The sequence below is a fragment of the Cuculus canorus genome, chromosome Z (genome assembly GCF_017976375.1).
Source record: "Cuculus canorus isolate bCucCan1 chromosome Z, bCucCan1.pri, whole genome shotgun sequence".
NCBI classification, from domain to species: Eukaryota; Metazoa; Chordata; class Aves; order Cuculiformes; family Cuculidae; genus Cuculus; species Cuculus canorus.
In genome coordinates this window covers 43,541,547-43,560,613 of record NC_071441.1, presented here as the reverse complement: position 1 = coordinate 43,560,613, position 19,067 = coordinate 43,541,547, and the positions used below count along the sequence as shown (strand labels likewise).

Genomic DNA, 19,067 nt, shown 5'->3' with positions numbered 1-19,067 from the left:
CTACAATCTAATGCTATCTCCGCAATGTAACATTACAGTACAGCTATTTGAGGACCTGTTTCTAAAGTACTCTGTTTTTTTTTTAAATCATGCTAAATATAAGTATCTACACAAAGACCAGATTCCTTATGGGTATTACCCTGACATGTGGAGTGTGCAAGAAGGATTTTTCCAGACACTAAGTATAATGCAAACTATGCTGTTTATGTCGTATTTTGTGTCTAGACATCACCAACATGCTGAAACTAGTCTGTTACACAGCCTATTGTATATGACATCATCCAGGGATGGATACGCAATTTTATCTATAACTACACATAAACTCTCTTCCTAGTGAAAACTTTTTCCTTTCTAAATATGAATAAAAAGTTTTCACTAAAGGCAAAAATATTGCTTCCTATTCAACACCCAAGACAAGCACAGTCAAGGTTTGTGCTGTGCTTGAAGCTTTGTCATAACCCAGGTTAGTTATATCACACTGGCTAAGTAATTTTTATAACCAGTTATAAAAATTGCTAGATTTTTAGCATGGTCTTTCAAAACTACCTGTTTTAATCTGGCTTCATTCATTAACATAGTTTTGGTCTCTGATGATTTGTCTCAGTTTTGGAAAACTCCTAAGGTGTATTATGAGCAGTATCACAGAATCATAGAAGGATCTGCGTTGGAAGTGACCTTGAATATCACCCGGTTCCAACCCCTCTGCCATGGGCAGGGACACCTTCCACTAGGCCAGGTTGCTTAAAGCCTCATCCAACCTGGCCATGAAAACCTTCGGGGATGGGGCATCCACAACTTCTCTGGGCAACCTGTTTCAGTGTCCCATCACGCTCACAGTAAAAAAATTCTTCCTACTATCTAACATAAATCTACCCTTTTTCATGCTAAAATGATATTGTTACATATGTAATTTTAATTGATCTTAATTTAATTTAATTTATTTAAAAGGAGCAATATTTATATTATACAACTTCCTTCACTAGTCCTTATCTTATATTTTATAGAATCACAGAATGTTTTAGGTTGGAAGGGACTACGAGGTCATCTAGTTCCAATCCCTTGCCATCGGCAGGGACACCTTCCACGACATCAGGCTGCTCAAATCCTTATCCAACCTGGCCTTGAAGACATCCAGGAATGGCACATCCACAAATTGCCTCACCATCCTCATAGTAAAATCTTTCTGTCTGATGTCTAATATAAATCTCTCCTCTTTCAGCTTTAAACTGTTCCTCCTTGTCATATCCCTGCATTTTCTGATAAAGAACCCCTCCCATCTTTCTTGTAGGCCCTTTTAGGTACTAGAAGGTGCTATAAGCTCTCCCCAGAGCCTTCTCTTCTCCAGGCTGAACAAACCAAACTCTCTCAGCCTGTCCTTGTACGGGAGGCTCTCCAGCCCTCTGATCATCTTCGCGGCACTCCTCTGGACTTGCTCTAGCAGAGCCATCTCCTTCCTGTGCTGAGGACTCCAAAACTGAACACAGTACTCCAGGTGAGCTCTTATGAGATGGGAGTAGAGGGGAGAATCACCTTCTTTGACCTGCTGGTCATGCTTCTGCTGATACAGCACAGGATCTGGTTGGCTTTTTGGGCTGCAAGCACACATTGCCAGCTCATGCCAAACTTCTCATCCACCAGCACCCCTAAGGCCCTCTCTTCAGGCCTTCTCTCAATCCATTCTCTGCCCAGACTGTATGTGTTTGGGATTGCCCTAATGGAGTTGCAGGACCTTGTACTGGCCTGTCAAGGTCCGTCTGGATGGCATCACTTCCCTCCAGCATGTCGACTACACCATGCACCCTGGTGCCATCAGCAAACTTGCTGAGGGTGCACTCAGTCCCACTGTCCATATCTCCAAGAAAGATGTTAAACAGCACAAGTCCCAATACCGACCCCAGAAGAATGCCACTCATCACTGGTCTCCACTTGGACATTGAGCGATTGACCACAACTCTTTGCATGAGACCATGCAGTGAATTCCTTTTCCCCTGAACGATCTATCCATCAAATCCGATTTAGATACAAGAATGTTGTGTGCGACCACAATTCCAGGCAGATGATGTCAATTGCTCTTCCCTTATCCACAAATGCTATAACCTTGTTACAGAAGGCCACCAAATTTCTCAGGCTCGATTTGCCCTTTGTGAAGCTATGTTGGCAGTCACCAACCACCTCCTTATTTTCCAAGTGCCTCAGCAGAGCTTCCAGAGGATCTACTCCACGATTTTGCTGGGCACAGAGGTGCGACTTACTGGCCTGTAGTTTGCTGGGTCCTCCTTTCTTCCTTTTATAAAAATGGGGCTCGTGTTTCTCCTTTTCCAGTCAGTGGGAACTTCATTGAACTGCCGTGACTTCTCAAATACGATGTATAATGGCTTAGCAGCTTCATCTGCCAGTTCCCTCAGGACATGCAGGTGCATCTTACTAGGTCCCATGAACTTGTGCACCCTCAGGTTCCTTAGATGGTCTTGTACCTACTCTTCTCCTAGAGCTGTCAGTTCTTCAATCTCCCAGTCCCTGCCTTTGCCTTCTGAGACTTGGGTAGTGTGGCTTGAACCCTTATGGGTGAAGACTGAGGCAAAAACACTGTTGAGTGCTTCACCCTTCCCCATATCCTGGGCAACCAGGTCTCTCATCTCCTTCCAGAGAGGGCCTACACTCTCCCTAGTCTTCCTTTTATCACCAGTGTATCGACAGAAGCTTTTCTCTTTGTCCTTGATATTCTTGGGCAGATTGAATTCTATCAGGCCTTTAGCTTCCCAAATCTGACCCCTGGCTGCTTGGAAAACTTCTCTGTGTTACTCCACGGCTACCTACCCTTGCTTCCACCCTCCATAAGTTTCTTTTTTGAGCTTAAGTTTCTTCCAGGAGTTCTATGCCGACCCACTGGAACTGTAAGTCACACTGCAGCCTGTGGGAAGAGAATAAACCTAACAAACTCCTGACTCAGTTAGATGAATGCTAGCTCTGTAAGCCTCTCCTTTTCACACCGAAAATGGTGGCAATGGGCAGACCCAGCAGTGAGACAGGCCTTCTCAAAGAACTTGGCAGAAGCATTACATACAAATTGCACACATAAGAAATGGGTTTGGTCTTCAAAGCAGTGCAGGAGTCCTTCTGGCCCACATCCATATCCCCTCAAATCTCCACTCTCTACTCCCCAATAATCACAAAAGCTATATTCAAGTGAACAGACAGTAGAAAGAACACCAGGGAACCCGTAAACAACTACAAACACTCAATCTGAACTGCAGACATAAGAGTATTGGGTACTTTGAACAAAATACCTGTGACCCATCTACAGAGCTAGAAAAAAGAAGCATATAAAAAGTTTGTGAAAAAAAACTCAGTAAAGACTGCATCTGAGGAAGTCATAAGCTCTACACAAACTTTTGTGAACACAATAATTTTCTAAACTTGTCCAATGACTTGCTGGTCACCTCCATCTACTATGCCAGGAAGCACCAGAGGAAAAAAGAAAACAATTATATCATGAACATGTAAGTTATTTAGGAAAAATATTAACTTATAAATGGTGGGTTGATAATAAATAATACTAGATGATATCTGAAATCACACAAATGCCTCATTTCTCGACACCTCAGAAACTTTCTTTGTTCATTTAAGATGTGTTTCCATGCTGACTTCTTATAATTAAACAGGAGTCTATGCACATGGGTAACATAAAATATGACCCTCTACAGCATCACAGTGAGACACAAAACCCAGAACAGTCCAAGAGACAAACTTATAATGTCAATAAATCCTTATTGGAGGTAGGAGAGTTTTTCCAGCACTCAGAGATCAGAAATCTGCTGGAGAATTAAAAATTCCTTCTAGAGATAAACAGAACATTTCATGATAGCTTTCCCTTCTCCATAGCTTCATCACGTTCTCAAGAAGTCTTGCTTTCCACAAACGAGAGTGCAACAACAGTGTTAAACACCATTTTGATGAATAAGTAAATAAATATAGTTCTTAAAATCTCAATGAAAATGCTGGAGGAATTTTCTTAAAGAAGTGCAACAATGTTCGTACAAAACAAACTCTGTCCGGAGAAGATTAATTTTTGCAGAGGTCTGAGAAACTCAAATGGCAGCACAAGTTCTGAACAATTTATCCTCTTTTTGGCTGCCTAAGCAAAGCTTTATGAGTTCCTGGATGTGATGCTTTATCTATCCAATCTGCCAGCACAACTTTGAATATTTACAGTTATTCACCACTTTCATTAGGAATCATACTGTGCATGTGCTCAGGTTTTAAGATTTTTCCTTCTATTTCCAATTTCAACACAGTTTCCATGCCTCTGATTCACAGGAAGGGACACAGAAGTCACAGAACTGGCTCTTTTTTCTTTCCAATCCCACAAATTCCTCCTCTACCTACAAAACTGAAATGCAAGACCAAGTCCCAACATAGTGCAAACTCATTGTCCTTCACAATGGTCTTTTTTTGTACCTGACCATCCTGGAAGACAGCGACAGTAACCTGTGGCGGGATGACAACCATCTGCATGGCTGCAGTCACAGCGTTCAGCACAATCCATACCATATGTGCCATCCTGTGGCAACAAAAAAAGACAATCAATCAATGATGACAATTGGGAGTTAGGGGAATAAGATCTGCTCAGTCCTGCCTCAAAAAGCAATTGCAGATCAGTCCTGAATCCATAGTGCATTTGATACAAAATGCTTCTGGCTTTTGGAAAATTTTAACATCTTACATTTTCATTCTTTCATTTGAGAGCAGAAAATAAAGAATTAACTACGTTCTCTTGAAAAATGCCAATCTAATAGACCTGGAGATGCTGATTCAGAGGACAGTAACTTACACTATCAGTGGCTGCAAGGAAAGCTTTCTTATTCCGTACCTCTAATTCTGCTTTTAGTGGAGTCTCTACTCCAGGACCTGTGGAAATTCAGTTCAGTTTCCTTTCTGCCTCAGACCCTGACCTCCCTACATATTAATCAAAAAGGATATTATATAAAGCCAAAATTTATAAAAAATGTCTAGAAAAATATTTTATTAAGATATATCTTCAGTGTGCTCATTGCATAATCAATGCTAACTGCATAATTTTCTTTGTTAAAAATCCTTCCTTCTGCACTACAGCATATACTGTGTTAAAAACAGAAGCTCTTTGGCTGTAAGACTGTACACAAAAAGACTTAATTTTTTCAGCTATGCAACATTTTTTTAACCAGCAAGTAAGAGAGATTAAATTACAAGCTGAACACCCCTCCTAGCTTATTGAGCTGTGCCAAAAAAGCTGCTTTTCATGGAACAACACCTAAACATTTGAATTTGACTTTTTAGCTTTCCCACAGAAGATGGCACATACATCAGAGCAAAATAGTTACACCAGTCTTCTCCAAAAAAGGTGAAGTGAAACAGTAAATTGATCTTGCAGAAGTGCCTAAACCAAATTTTAAAAAAAAAAAAAAATTGAAAAAAGTCAGTATAACTTAAGGTAACACTCCTGGGGTAGGTAAAAGTGTAAAGTAAAACAAACGTAAAAGTGGACAAAATCTGTCAGGTTTAAAACCCAGTCTTTTAAATTCAAGGGTAAAAATTGGTCTCAGTCACATTAAAAAAATCAGAATAAAACCTGTAAGAAAACTCATCTGCTGTTCTTTCATGTTCATGCCTACATTTCTAATGAGTTTCACAAGACTTAGCTATTAATTCCTAGTCATTTAGTCTAAAGTAGAACAAAATCTTACATTAGTTGAGTATAAAAAGCCTTTTGCTCAACTCAACAACTCGTTTTTATACATATAGAAAGAAAGATTAAGCATTTCCTTTGCATATAATCAGACATGTAAAAAAAGGAAATCCCGTAATATGTTGTTGAAAAGAAATATTTTCATTCTGCTACGTATTTGGACTGAAATCCAAGCTTCAGTTAAATCTTGAGTAATAATCTTGGTAGTGATATGAATTTCCTGGAGTTATTAAAACAAATTCAAATACATCGATTTAAATAAATTCTGCTCAAACAAGAAAAAAATTCAAATGACGTTGGACACATCTAAAGAAGTTTGTTTTTTTCTCCTGCTCTGGAGTTCTGAGGCAGAATATGCATCTGAAATATGTAAATGCTTGTGGACATCATTTGACACAGATAGAGAGAGAGAGAACACATGAGACAACGAGCATGAGCATGCTAAATTATCTGACACAGAAATACTTTTAAGCATTATTTTGCTAAATTTGGAACAGTGAACCAATATAGATCTTTTTGAATACGTCAGTTTTGGAAGAGCTAATGGAGCTTGGAAGATCTCATCATCCTTCAGAACTAGACACTAAGTGATAAATATGCTTTAGAAAAAAAAAATAGTATTATGGTGGAGATGCGTTGTTGCAAATGCTGCATAAATATGCACAGAAAGTTTTTTAATCAGCTTTCCAGAATATTTGAGAATTTTTTTGCTACTTTACAAACTATATTGGTGTATGCCATACCTCCTCTTAAAACCGAAAGCAACTCTGAGAAAATAACTTCTGAGTATTCTGAGAGCAGCTTAACAGAACAAATTTTCATTCAAAACAAAGTTGTGGTTTCTAGTCTTACACTGTAGTTCAGCTACTCTTATCATGTTATTGCCCAGCAGAGCTAATTCAAACCAACTGAAGTGTGAATGTGATATGGATAGGGAATTGACAAGGTCCATGTTCAGTTCAGCTGATTCCTTTACAATTATACTAAACCAACAATCTGCTATGCAGACAGTACTACAGAAGTGAAGAAAAGACAGTGGAGGTGGAAAGGAAAGCAGAGAGAAGTTTCTTAAATAAATGAACTTTGTTAAAAATTTCCCAGAAAATTGAAGTCCATCATTGGAAAGGATAAGACTCTGGAAACCCCCATTTTTTATAAAATACTTCTTTTTTTTCTGTATGAAATGTAATTAAAAGCAAACAGTTAAATTACAAAACAAATCAGTTCTGAATCTTTCAATTATTAAAATGTTGAAATTACGTTTTTATGGCTTGCCTAAACTACAGATTACAAGGTGGACACAACTGAGGAGGACTGCCTTTGTCAACGCAATCATTTCCAATTTTGTAGTTCTTGAAGTTTGTATATAGTGGAAGTCAGAGCCCTGATAGAAAGGCAAAGACCTGTCTGTCATGGGACGGGTAGGAGCCTTCTCACATCTGCCTGAGAAGGAATGAAAGTCCTTTGTTTAGACTTTACCCCAGATAATTTGATTAAAATTATCTTGTTAGATGTGGAATATATTTTTGCTATATTTTTCTCTCATCATTTTTATTGAAGTAGCTTAATATTAGCAGTTTGGATAGTATTTGATCTTGATGGAGGGGACAAATTTGGTACTGTGTTTTTCAACAAATTCTAATGGACCTGTTGAAAAGTTTGAAGTCCAACTTTGACGTGCAAAAGCAGAAAAAGTGTTAATCTGTGCATCTTCACTTTGTGTAGTCAGGTTTTTTTTTGTGTGCTTCGGTGTGCTGCGCTGCAGAGTTTTTCCAGAATAATTTTTGGTGCATGTCCCTGGTCTGTAACACAGTCATATATAGGCTACCAGGTACAGTGCACTTGAGGGACTTACACCCATGAAGTCAGAAGAATGACAGGAACATCCCCCTTCCCAGTATTATTCTACAGTGCAAAATTCAGTGAAATTATTAAACTACCTGGCAAGGGAGTTCACATTTTTCTCCTCTCCAGCCTGGGGCACAGGTACAGGTTCCGTCCAGGGCATTGCAAGCCCCTCCATTAAGGCACTGGCACGTTAAGTTACAACTAAGTCCCCAGGTACCGCTGGGACAATTTATTGAGCAATCCACACCATGCCAACCTGCAAAAATTAAGAATTAATGAGACAAACTAACCAGGTTTTATCTATCTCCATTCACTGAAGATGTGTTTCCCCCACATCCCACATGGCATCTCTTGCAGATGTGCAATACCACAGTAACATTAACCACAGGCTATTATCAGCCATTTCAGCTGAGGATTTGCCCAAGTCTGAACAAAGGTGCTCAAGGGCACCTTGGAACATCTGTGCACAGCATACATTTGCAGATGAGTGCCAACATACAAAACAATTGATGGGATATCTGAAATGAAAACAGAGACACCTTGAAATTTCACTGAGAATCACTAAACTATACTGAAAGCTTTAAGGCACAGCCTCAAAAATAGGAATATTTTCCCCAGACTTAAGCTGCTGCTTTCCTAATTCTTCCACCAGTGTTCAATCCAGACAGTTCTGCAATATGATTCTAGCAGAAATCTTAGACACAAAAAATAGAGAAAACATAATATTGACTAAGTTGGATTCCTACAAAGTCACATCAACGACCTTTTCAATAATTTCTGTACTTCTCCCCAAACACAAAAACTACTGTAATGGAAAATTGTTCTAAAATACAGCATTCACCACTGACAGCAATGATTTGTAGATGGTGCATGGGATAGACAGAAATGTAAACAGGTTTTAAAAAAATGCTATCTTTTATGGGATGCAACAGCAACAGAGTGAGTCAGTCATATGTTATCATCAGCAATGACACAAGCCAAGTTTCTAATTTTGTATCTTGTTTACAAGTAAGCGAAGGGAAAAATAACTCTGCACTAAGGGTAATCAATAGTCTATGCAAAACACATGTACTGCAATGAAGCTGCCTCATGCCCTGGATTGATAACTTTGAATCTGATTTCAGGGGTCATCTCAGGAAAAAATGTCATACTCCACTAGATAGAAAACTGAGATGCTTTTTTCAAGCATCTTCCAGGGATCTATATATTTCCTTCATTTACACAAGTATCTGGGTTTAGTTTAATTTCACCATTTGCTGTCCTTTTTCATTGTAGTATGATTAAATAATCACATAATGCACAAGAAGACACAGTAATGCATCACACAAGGTACAGTCCTCCTTCTCACAACCTAGCTATTTGGCTACTTTAATAGACTTAAGTCAACTCCACCACCTCTGACTAAAGAAGAAGCTGGAAACTCTACATATTTGTTACACAACTGGTTCTTTTGTACCAGTGCCTCACAAATTTTGTGGCTATTTGTCTAGGCAACTCTAACACTTCTCCCACTCCAAACCGGGTGGGTATGGGATCTGTTTCAGAGCATTCAACAGCCTGCCTCTCTCATCTCAGCAACCTGGCACCACACCTTAGGGACACTGGACTTCAAATCCTTCCCCATAGAACGAAAAAGACCACAGGCCTTCAGAGTGCACTGCAAAAGCAGACCTGTAAGTGGAGTTCAGTAGTATGTTTTGGGTTGAATACGAACACCATGTGGACCGGTAGAGTTTTAAGTGCGAAAAGATCTCTGTGGTACCAGAGCTGAAGATATTTGAGATATCTTTGTTCCAGCCAAAGGTATATGCTACTGGGAGATGGAGAGATGGACAGCCACACATAGTTTCTGGTGGACACGCAGTGACCATCAAAATTACTGTTGCAAGGAGAGAGCCTGGCAGAGGGGTAGAGGAGCAGAGTCCCTTCACACTAATGCTGAGAGACTCAGAAATTTTCTTGTGGAAGCATGGAACAGCAGAGGGCACAGGCTGGCAAGCGGGTTAGACAAAGCTTTGTCAGAGAATTGCTGAGGAAAAGGGAAATATAAACAATTCCTAGTAGATACCCGCATCAGTGCTAAACTGGCAGGAAGAATTCTCTGTGATGCTGAGAGGGGCGAGAGTGGCAGCCAAAGGTGGTGCTTACCCAAGCTGAGGGGAAATGATTTTGCCTAGAAAGGCTGACATCACATAAACACCATACCAGCAGTCCTTCCAGCAGACCACGGCACTGCCACAAGAGACATTTGGCGGCCCATCTCAGGGTAAACATTAGTAATTCACACCGCCACAGTATCCAGCCCACTGAGAACTGCATTCAGGAAACATGAACACACACCCTTCCACAAAGCAGCAGAAGCATAAAGTATCTAGTTTCCGTCAAGGTGGCCTGATTTTATTAATCACAGAATCATGGAATCACTAGGTTAGAAAAGACCTTTGAGATCCTCATGCTCAACCGTACCTGCCCACTACTAAATCGTATCCCAATCCTAAATCGTACTGGGCAGCCTGTTCCAGCATTTGGTAACCCTTTTGTTGAAGAGTTTTTCCTCACTTCCAGTCTGAACCTCTTCTGGCACAGCTTGAGGACATTTGATCTCATCTTATCATCTACCACTTGGGCAAGGAGATCAACACCCTCACCTCCACAACTTATTTTGAGATAGTTGTAGACAGTGATAAGATCTCCCCTCAGCCTTCTTTTCTGGAGGCTAAACAGTCCCAGTTCCCTCAGCCACTCCTCATAAGACTTGTTCTCTAGCCCCTTCACCAACTTTGTCGCTATTCTCTGGACATGCTTCAGGACCTCAATGACTTTCTTGTAGTGAAGGGCCCAAAACTCAACACAGTATTCGAGTTGTGGCCTCACCAGTGCTGCATACCGGGGCAGAATCACTTCCCTGGTTCTTCTCAACACGCTATTTCTGATACGAGCCAAGATCCTGCTGGCCTTCTTGGCCACCTGGGAACACTGCTGGCTCATGTTCAATTGGCTGTCAAACAACACCACCAGGTCCTTCTCTGCCAAGCAGCTTTCAAGCCACTCTTCCCCCAGTCTGTAGCGCTGCATGGGGTTGTTGTGTCCCAAGTATAGGACTCCGCACCTGGCCTTGTTAAACCTCATCCTGCTGGCCTCAGCCCATCACTCTAGCCTGTTCAGATCCCTTTGTAGAGCCTCCCTACCCTCATGGCTGCTTCTTTCTTTCTACTGCAAAAACTCGATTTCGTTTTATAATAACAGAAAAAGAACATTAATCTGAAGAGACACTTACCTGCTTTGCAGGTACAAGAACCATCTACTGGTGAACAGATGGCTTCATTTTTGCAGTTGCATACAGATGAACAGTTTACTCCATATGTCCCAGGAAGACAAGGAGTACCACAATCAGCACCCTGAATTATACAAAAATAGAGTCTAAAAACTATTTCACAGTTATTATTCCTAGAAGAACAGTCACACTGTAAAATGCTTTATAGTTTAGACTAGCTTCCAATGCACAAGCAACAGCTAATGTGTGCAAAAGGTGCAGAATAATCTGTCCTAACATTAAAACCAAATTTCTTTGCCTAGAGTTTCTGTGGATGGAGCATATGGAGCTGTTGCAACAAGATGACTGAAACACATAATTCCTCCTTGTATTTACACTTCAGCAGCCCACCCTCATTTTTATCAATGTCTTACAAAGCAACTAACTTCTGATTCTTAGAATAGCTTCATTTTAGTGCTAAGAACCAATAACAGATTTTGCCTTTTCATGGTCTTTTAACACATCCAGTGGTACCTAAATATCCTTGCACCCCTTACTGTTGGTGGAGAAAGGACATCCTGGCATCCTGAAGAATTTGGCACTTAACTAAAGCAGTAGAGTCAAAAATGGTCTGTGAAAGTGAGACTTATTTACCTTAAATCCAGGGGCACAGGTGCATTTTCCAGTCACACTATCGCAGTCAGCACCATTTTGGCAGCTGCAGATTTGCTGACACGACTCGCCGTAGAATCCTGGGGAACACGTCTCATTGCAGTAGAGCCCAGACCAGCCCGGCTTGCAGGAGCATTCCCCAGACGTAGGGTGACAGCTGTCAGGAGGGGATGCAAGGATAAATAATTCAGGACTAAATGTGACACCAACATTTTTTTTCCACAGAACAAAATGCTGTTATAGATAGGTCGCATAAAGGATACTGCATGCTATGCATAGAGATGTTTTTATTCCCCAAACCACACAACAAAGTACTCTCTTTATATGTATGTATAAATGCGTGCCAATTAAGATAAGAAATGTAAGATCATACAACATATAGAAATTTTGGTAATAACGGGAAGAAAAAAAAAGATGTATCACTTTTCTACAGCATGTTAAAAGACACTTATCTGAAACATGGTTTTTACCATAAAATAGATATCCATGGTTACAAATATTAAAGGCTATTAAATTCCCCCATATGCATTGTTAGCTGTCCACTGCAAGTAAAATGGGATCATATTCATAACACTGCCCAGACTCAGTGGCATACTGTCTGATAAATATGATGCTCTACTAAACAGTGTAGCACCTAACCCAAAATAAAAATGCAGCACCCAATGACTAGCAAGCACGCTCTTTTCTTTAAATAGTTTGTTGAAAAGAGGATGACCAGCATCTTTCTGGGAATGTGACAAAATCATTTGCATTGGCCAGTAGTCAGATATAGCATCGGAACAGTGGACTTTTGGAGGGTATGTCTTCTGTGTTGGCCATACCTGGTGACACGCCAGCTGTCCCTACCTGCAACAGCAGTTTCATTGAATGGCTAGTCAGACAGCTGTTGCCTCACAACAAATGGACATCATCAGCTGTGCAAAGATATATGCGCTGGAAAAGTGGACACAATGGGGTACTCTGTAGCACTTTGGCAGACAAAGCACTTGCTTAATTCTCACCAAAGGAAAGGCTTAATATCCAAATCCAATGTATTTACAATGGGAAGACTGTTTAAAGATATTTGTCTGTCACTGATTGAAGTGAAGTTCCTTTAAGTCTAGGGGGGAAAAAAAGCGCCTTTGTCCAGATGCATTAAATGACCCATGACAAGAGCCTGATTTTGCAAGATTTACTGACTCCTACTTTGGGGTTGTTTTCTAATCATTTGAAAGTATAAAAAATTGCCTAGTACACTTTCATGTGCTAGGACATAAGTAATAATATTCTGTGGAAAAGTTAGAACATAACAAATAAATACAATGTTAGTTGCAACTTTTCTTGGACTTGAGCACTGCTCGTGTCAAATTAAAAGCTTCCTGTTGCTGAATATAACTAACGGACAATATACTGCTGATTGAATAAAGTATGAATTACAAAGGTATGGAATGTCATTATGCATTCTGCTTTCTCTCTGTTATTGCATACACTATGGCACTATAAGAATTCAGGGGTCCTGAAGATATGAAAATATTTTTAACAGTATTAAACTAGTTTACATAAAGCGAGAAGAACAATCTTTTCAACTAAACGATTTGTGCAGAAATGGTTCAAATCTCATGGTATTTGAAGTTAAGAGTACCGGTTATTTATTCAGTTATAACTGCCATGAAATAAGTTGAAATTAAACTGTTCTCTTATAAAATGCATGCAAAATTATGAAAACAGATGATGAAGCAAGATAATCGGATTTATCCCCTATTCCTAACTTCCTGGAGGTACCAAGTGACATTTTGTTTCCAGTTCCCATGTTTCTTATTAGTGGAGGTATGCAGGGTAGGGAATCCAAAAAGACTTTTCAATCTGCAACTGAACACACATTAGGCTATGAGTCTGAATATATTTAAAACATGAAGTCAGTAATGCTGTCGTTTTACGGCATAAATCCCAGCTTTGTTTATTGCTGATTATTTTTCCTTTCAGGAGAGGGGGAGACCACATTCATGAGCAAGCACTGGGTATGAAGCAGAGGCATTGGTATTCTCTGCCCCCCACTGAGCTTTACTAAGGCACACAGGCACATATATTGATTGACATCAAAATTAGTATTCCATAATCTGTAATTAGATGTAGGAAGCTGGAGCACTTCTGAAGCTTTTTGATGGGTTCTCATGCAGCTAGCTTAATTGGCAATACGATTTATATATTAAGATAGGGAAATAAAGAGATGCTGAGAGATGCTGCCAGTACATCTGCTTTTACTCCTGGTCTTCCGTTCATACTTTCTGGAAATACAAATGTACAAAGACAAAATATACTTTCGGGTCGTTGATAATATACATTTGGAGGACTTGGATAAACTACATGATTTTCATATAGTTTATATAGGTCTTGCATTATTATAATACCCAACTGAATTCTGTAGCAACCTATGCAATACCAACTTTCCATAAAAAGCTCTACAAGTAACTGAAAGTCTATTAGAAAAAGGATCTTCAGAATGACAAGCTTCTGTAAGCCTAACAAAACATGGATGCAAGTGACAGGGACGCATGGGTTTGTTTGCACCAGCTAACAGCGCTGCTGTCTGTATTCCTTAGAGAATACATTTTATGTAGTCTTAGTCTAAGCTATCTAGTGCTCACTCTATGTTCTTTTTTTAACTCAACTATTGAGTAAAAAGGGAAAAATCGATAGCGTCATGTAGTCACAGAGAACAGAGATCTGTGTCTGATTTGCTCAAATCCATTCACATATATAAAAAGATGGGATAGAGAACCATTTGTGAAAAAACTCTTCACACAAGAGGGTTATTACCTGTTGCTGTCCTCTGAAGCCTCAAAAAGAACAAAATCTCTCAAGCACATCTGTATCTAATCCTTTCCTAAGTATTTAAAAAAGACTGCTGATACAAGTAAGAATAAGGATGCCTTTCATTCCCAGAAGCTGACATCAACCACCATCATCAGCAAAATCCCTGTAGCACAGCCTACCCAAAATGCAAATTATGAATTATTGCGAAAGCCGTTTTCATGCAATTTCCCGAATCATAAAATAGCAACATAAATATGCATACATTTTAGAATGATGTTGTATCATACTGTTTTTGTAGTTTAAGTACTTAAAGAAAATGGGTAGGCACATTTTTGTATACTGCAACTTATGTACACATAATTTACAGTACTGTTTTCTGATGTTAAGTATTTTTTTAAACTAATCTTTAGTTAATTTCCATATCTATGAATGCCAAGAATATAAGTAAGCTAGGTCTCTAGACCTACCAACAGCTTCTCTTCAAAGACATCTAAATCAAAAGTCATTCCAAGATAAAAAAAGCTTTTATGAAATCAAGGCTCCTAAAACTGACAGACTCCTAGAGCTACAGATGTAAGTGTATTTGAAGAATACACTTTTTCACCCCCTGGGGTTATTGGTTGTTCCATGGCTTCTAAATGGGATACTGCTATGAAGATGATCCCTCAACTACAACCAGCCCAAAAAGTACTTGTGGTAGGTAAGTAAGGGACAAGGATACTCCCTCACATGTTTAAAAAGTTGTTTCCTGGCTGAGTAATGATATTTAATGAGTGACAAAGACAGGGAGATACAACTGCTTTCTCAGAAGATTCTCAAAAGCATGAAGTGTCTGCAGGGAGCTCTGTCTTCTGTATCATTACCCAGATGACCTTTCAACTCTGTTATTTGGTGGTCTTAATCACTTCCTGACTCAGGGGAAGAACCCTATATATGAAAAATATACTTGTGAAGACATGAAAATCTTTGTTTTCATGACATAATATTATGCCTTTGCAAATATGCTCCCACAATAACAAGTCTGTTAAGTTCCTTTCGATTTGTCATAAAGAGGGGAAAATGTTCAAAAAAAGACCAGTTACATGCTGGTGTTTACACATGAACATTTGTGGTCTGACTTGACCACATGCCGACTTCCAGCGGTATAAATAAAGGAACAGCTGTGCTGAACATGGATCAGAAGTAATCCCTGTAATATCAGAAATACTATACAGTGTAATGTGTTCCTGTCAAATAAATCTGCTACAACAGTCTGCAGACAAACTTTCAGGAAAGCAACTAACCATAATTCATAATACAATAGTATCTGGTCTGCTAGCGTAATTTGAGAGCTAGCTAGGTCAGCATTACGGTGCCATTCATTTTTGAATGCACTGCCCAAAGAATGAATTGCTTGATTTTATAGCCAAAACTCAGTACTTTTTCAAGTAAATGGGATAAAGAGAAGCACAAATACATGACTGTAAAAGTGTACAAATGGAAAGGGATAAGAATTCGGTTTGTGTCACATGTTGTATCAATGACATCCACAACGTAATTTTTCAGAGGCCTAAAAGAATAGGTATTTCCATAATATATGCTTAAATGCTTCCATATCACTGCTAAATTATTGCTAAAGGCTTTTATTTATCCATGAGGAAAATTGTATCTTGTATATGTAGTACAATGGCACCCAATACAACAGTCAACATTTTATGCAAGTTTCTTTCACACCAATTTTATCAGCAAAAATATACATTATGCTCACAAATGTTATCTAAGGTATAGTGATTAGTAATGAAATTAAGTCTCAGTGAATGCACAATGCCTAAAGTATTTAATCAGAAGAACCAAGTTTTTTAACAATAGAAAGCTATCATAAGGCTATAGATCCATCAATTTCAATTCACTTATTTCACATGTACAGTGCACTTGAATATGTGAGGGACATATGGCATATACTGATTTCATATGGTGAATAATGCAGTGATTTATTCATGAGGTAAATACAGACAAAGGTCACATTTTGTCTTAACATTTATTTCATATGTCAGAAACCAAAAGCAGCAGTGAATATAAGATCAAATATAGTTGCAAGCACTAAAATTCAGAAGCTCTTTTGGGTTGGTATTTTCTTTCCTGACACTGTTAGAGGATACCAAATACTCTTACAGGTCTTTAGCTGCTTCAGCATGAAAGTACTAGAAAAATCAGGAAATATTTATTTTCAGATCGTATTCAGATTTCTATGTTCTATATACAATAAGAAAACAGGCTAAATGTTGTAAAGCCTACCTCCAGGTATTGGGCATGTGGCAGGGGCACTTTTTATCACATTTGAGGCCATAAATTCCCTCAGGGCAAAGCCTTGTTTCACAGTGCTCTCCGGTGTATCCTGGTTCACAGAAACAGGCACCACTAATATGGTAACATTTCCCACCATTCATACACTTGCAGGTCTCGGCACACTGCACTCCATAAGTTCCCACTGGACACTCATCTTGGCAACTGTGAGGAAAAAAAAAGAGAACCAAAATTTAGTTTTATTTCCCATAAACTACAGCTTTTGGAGATAACGGAAAATATACTTTATGAGGAATCTCTTACACTGGTCTAAAACACCTCTTAATTAGCACAGGAATTTATATAACTTCATTTTAAAAGCGCCTGTCTCTCTTCTTCCGCTGCTCAGCTAGACAGGCTTAGAAGCACTGGCTTTGCAAATGCCTTTGGGAAAGGTCTCCTTTCCCTCCAGCAAAGGAAACAATGTGCATATACAAACCATTGCACTTTGCATTCAGCAATCTGAAAAGAACTAAACCCTCTTAAATCAGACCTGAAGTATGACGGAATAAAGTTTCAAGTATTTTGCTTCAAAAGACATTAATCTGTAACTTCTTGAAGTGATCTGGGTTCTCCATTTAGCAACAGTGAGAACAGCCAGCACTCATGCACCCCTGTAGACCCGCCAGTGAGCTCTCTGGCAATCATGGTCAGCAGTCTCTGACAAGAATATTTTCTAATTCTGTTTCCAAGCACTTGATGTTTCCAGAATACATTTCTTTTTCAGAATGCCATTCTGGATCTTTCTCTTTTATATGTTATTTTTTTCGTTGATTTTGCCTTCCAAAAATTCATAGGATGACATGGAAAAAAAATCTTCCAGAACCCAAACCCCTTCTTTTCATCTGACTTTTCAAACAGATGAAAGTGAAAATTGAAAGTCTTCACTAAGACTTGAATTTAACCTATATGGGAGAGTAGCAATAACTTTTGTTGTTCCTTAAGGAAAATATATTCTAATAAAGAGATTTCTTCACCAAACTTTTCCCCTTTCATTCACAGAACTTTTAGAAGATAGCTATTTCAGCTAATTCTCCTATTACCTTAATGTTTTACCTATGAAAGAACTAAAGAGCAGACTGTACATTCAGCTGAACAGCCTGACTACTGAAAGACAATCTTCAGTACCCTGCTTCTAAAATTTACAACTCATTTATTAATGAGTTTCCAGCTAATAATTTAATTTGGTGATGTCTTTAAAAGATAAAATATGATTTTGATTTTTTTCAGCTTTAACTTCTCTGTTTTATGAATGGTTAAAATTCAGAATGCCACTACTACTACAGCATGACTAAAGGCTCCGGTTCTCAGTGAACTTAAAATATTTGATTATATGTATGAAAGCAGACCACTCAACTCAACAGGTTCATGCCTCAAAGATGACAACATTTCATTGTTTATGTGTCAGGGGAAATCCCCATATTTTTCAATACAAGCATCCTATAAACCCTGAATTACATTGACATATAAAAAAAGACAAAACAGGTAAATCCCAAAGCTTTAGGGCCAGAACATGCTGACAGTGAAATCCTGAGATGTGCTGTGAAATCAACAGGTGATATTCAGCACGTAACACCTTCTGCAGTTTGGGTACCTGTAAATTTTAAGAAGTTCCAGACTGTACAAACCCATTATTTGCTAACACAGAACATTATTAATGCTCTTAACAGCTTATAAACTTTTCATTTCCCTAGTCCTATGAAAGAATTTGATTGGTGAACTCTTTCCATTTTTCATATATACTTGGCATTTTTTGCATGTTTTTTGAATAACTGGTAGTTTATTACAGGGGAATTTCAAAGATGTGATGCAAGGCACAACAAATTGTGACTTAGCAGAGCCTTTGGCTGAGGTGAAATGGGTATATACTTCCCTTTCATGCTTCTGCAGCATTTGCCTCAACCTGAAATTTAAAGGTATTGGTAACTCTGCCATAAATGAAGCCAGTAATGAAACCCCTTTTCCTTCAAAGGTGTAGCATAATAATAGAGGTAATAACCCTGCCCTGTTTAAATGTTTCCTAACGAGTTATACAGATAAAGTTGAGAATTAATTTTCTCCAAAGGGCAACCAGGAATCTCAACCAAATTAGACAAAATTTAACCTTGCTTTTTTTTTTTTTTTAATTGCATCTTCATCAGCTTCTGAAAGACCATTTTCCACTTTGCGGTGAGGACAAGTATCAATCAAAAAATATTACGCAAGGTAGTTTAAACTAGATTCCCTTGTATTAACTTAGAGCGCCTCGAAACATTTTCTAGGAGTCCTTGTTTTCTTGCTGTATGACAGTTTTTTTCAAACTTTGCTCAGTTTGAAGAGGAACCAAATGGGCCTCCCTTGCTACTATGATTGCCAAATATCTGCACAAAACCAAGTGCTTCCCTCCCTTCACTATATCCCACTGCGAGTCCCCTCAAGTGAAGACCCACAAGATACCACCAGAGCATGAACCAA

The 19,067-nt window shown here is 38.8% G+C and overlaps 1 protein-coding gene across 3 annotated transcripts in view; it reads right to left on the bottom strand.

The window, feature by feature from the left end:
* MEGF10 (multiple EGF like domains 10) overlaps positions 1-19,067 on the bottom strand; it is a 105,110-nt gene that overhangs the window by 29,043 nt on the left and 57,000 nt on the right. For all 3 annotated transcript variants that reach the window (XM_054055027.1, XM_054055028.1, XM_054055026.1), the window contains exons 9-13: positions 16,566-16,778; positions 11,481-11,655; positions 10,851-10,971; positions 7,666-7,829; positions 4,459-4,561 (exon numbers count right to left, since the gene is read on the bottom strand). In XM_054055027.1, the coding sequence (XP_053911002.1) occupies positions 4,459-4,561; positions 7,666-7,829; positions 10,851-10,971; positions 11,481-11,655; positions 16,566-16,778 (776 nt within the window). The remainder of the gene's footprint in view (positions 1-4,458; positions 4,562-7,665; positions 7,830-10,850; positions 10,972-11,480; positions 11,656-16,565; positions 16,779-19,067) is intronic.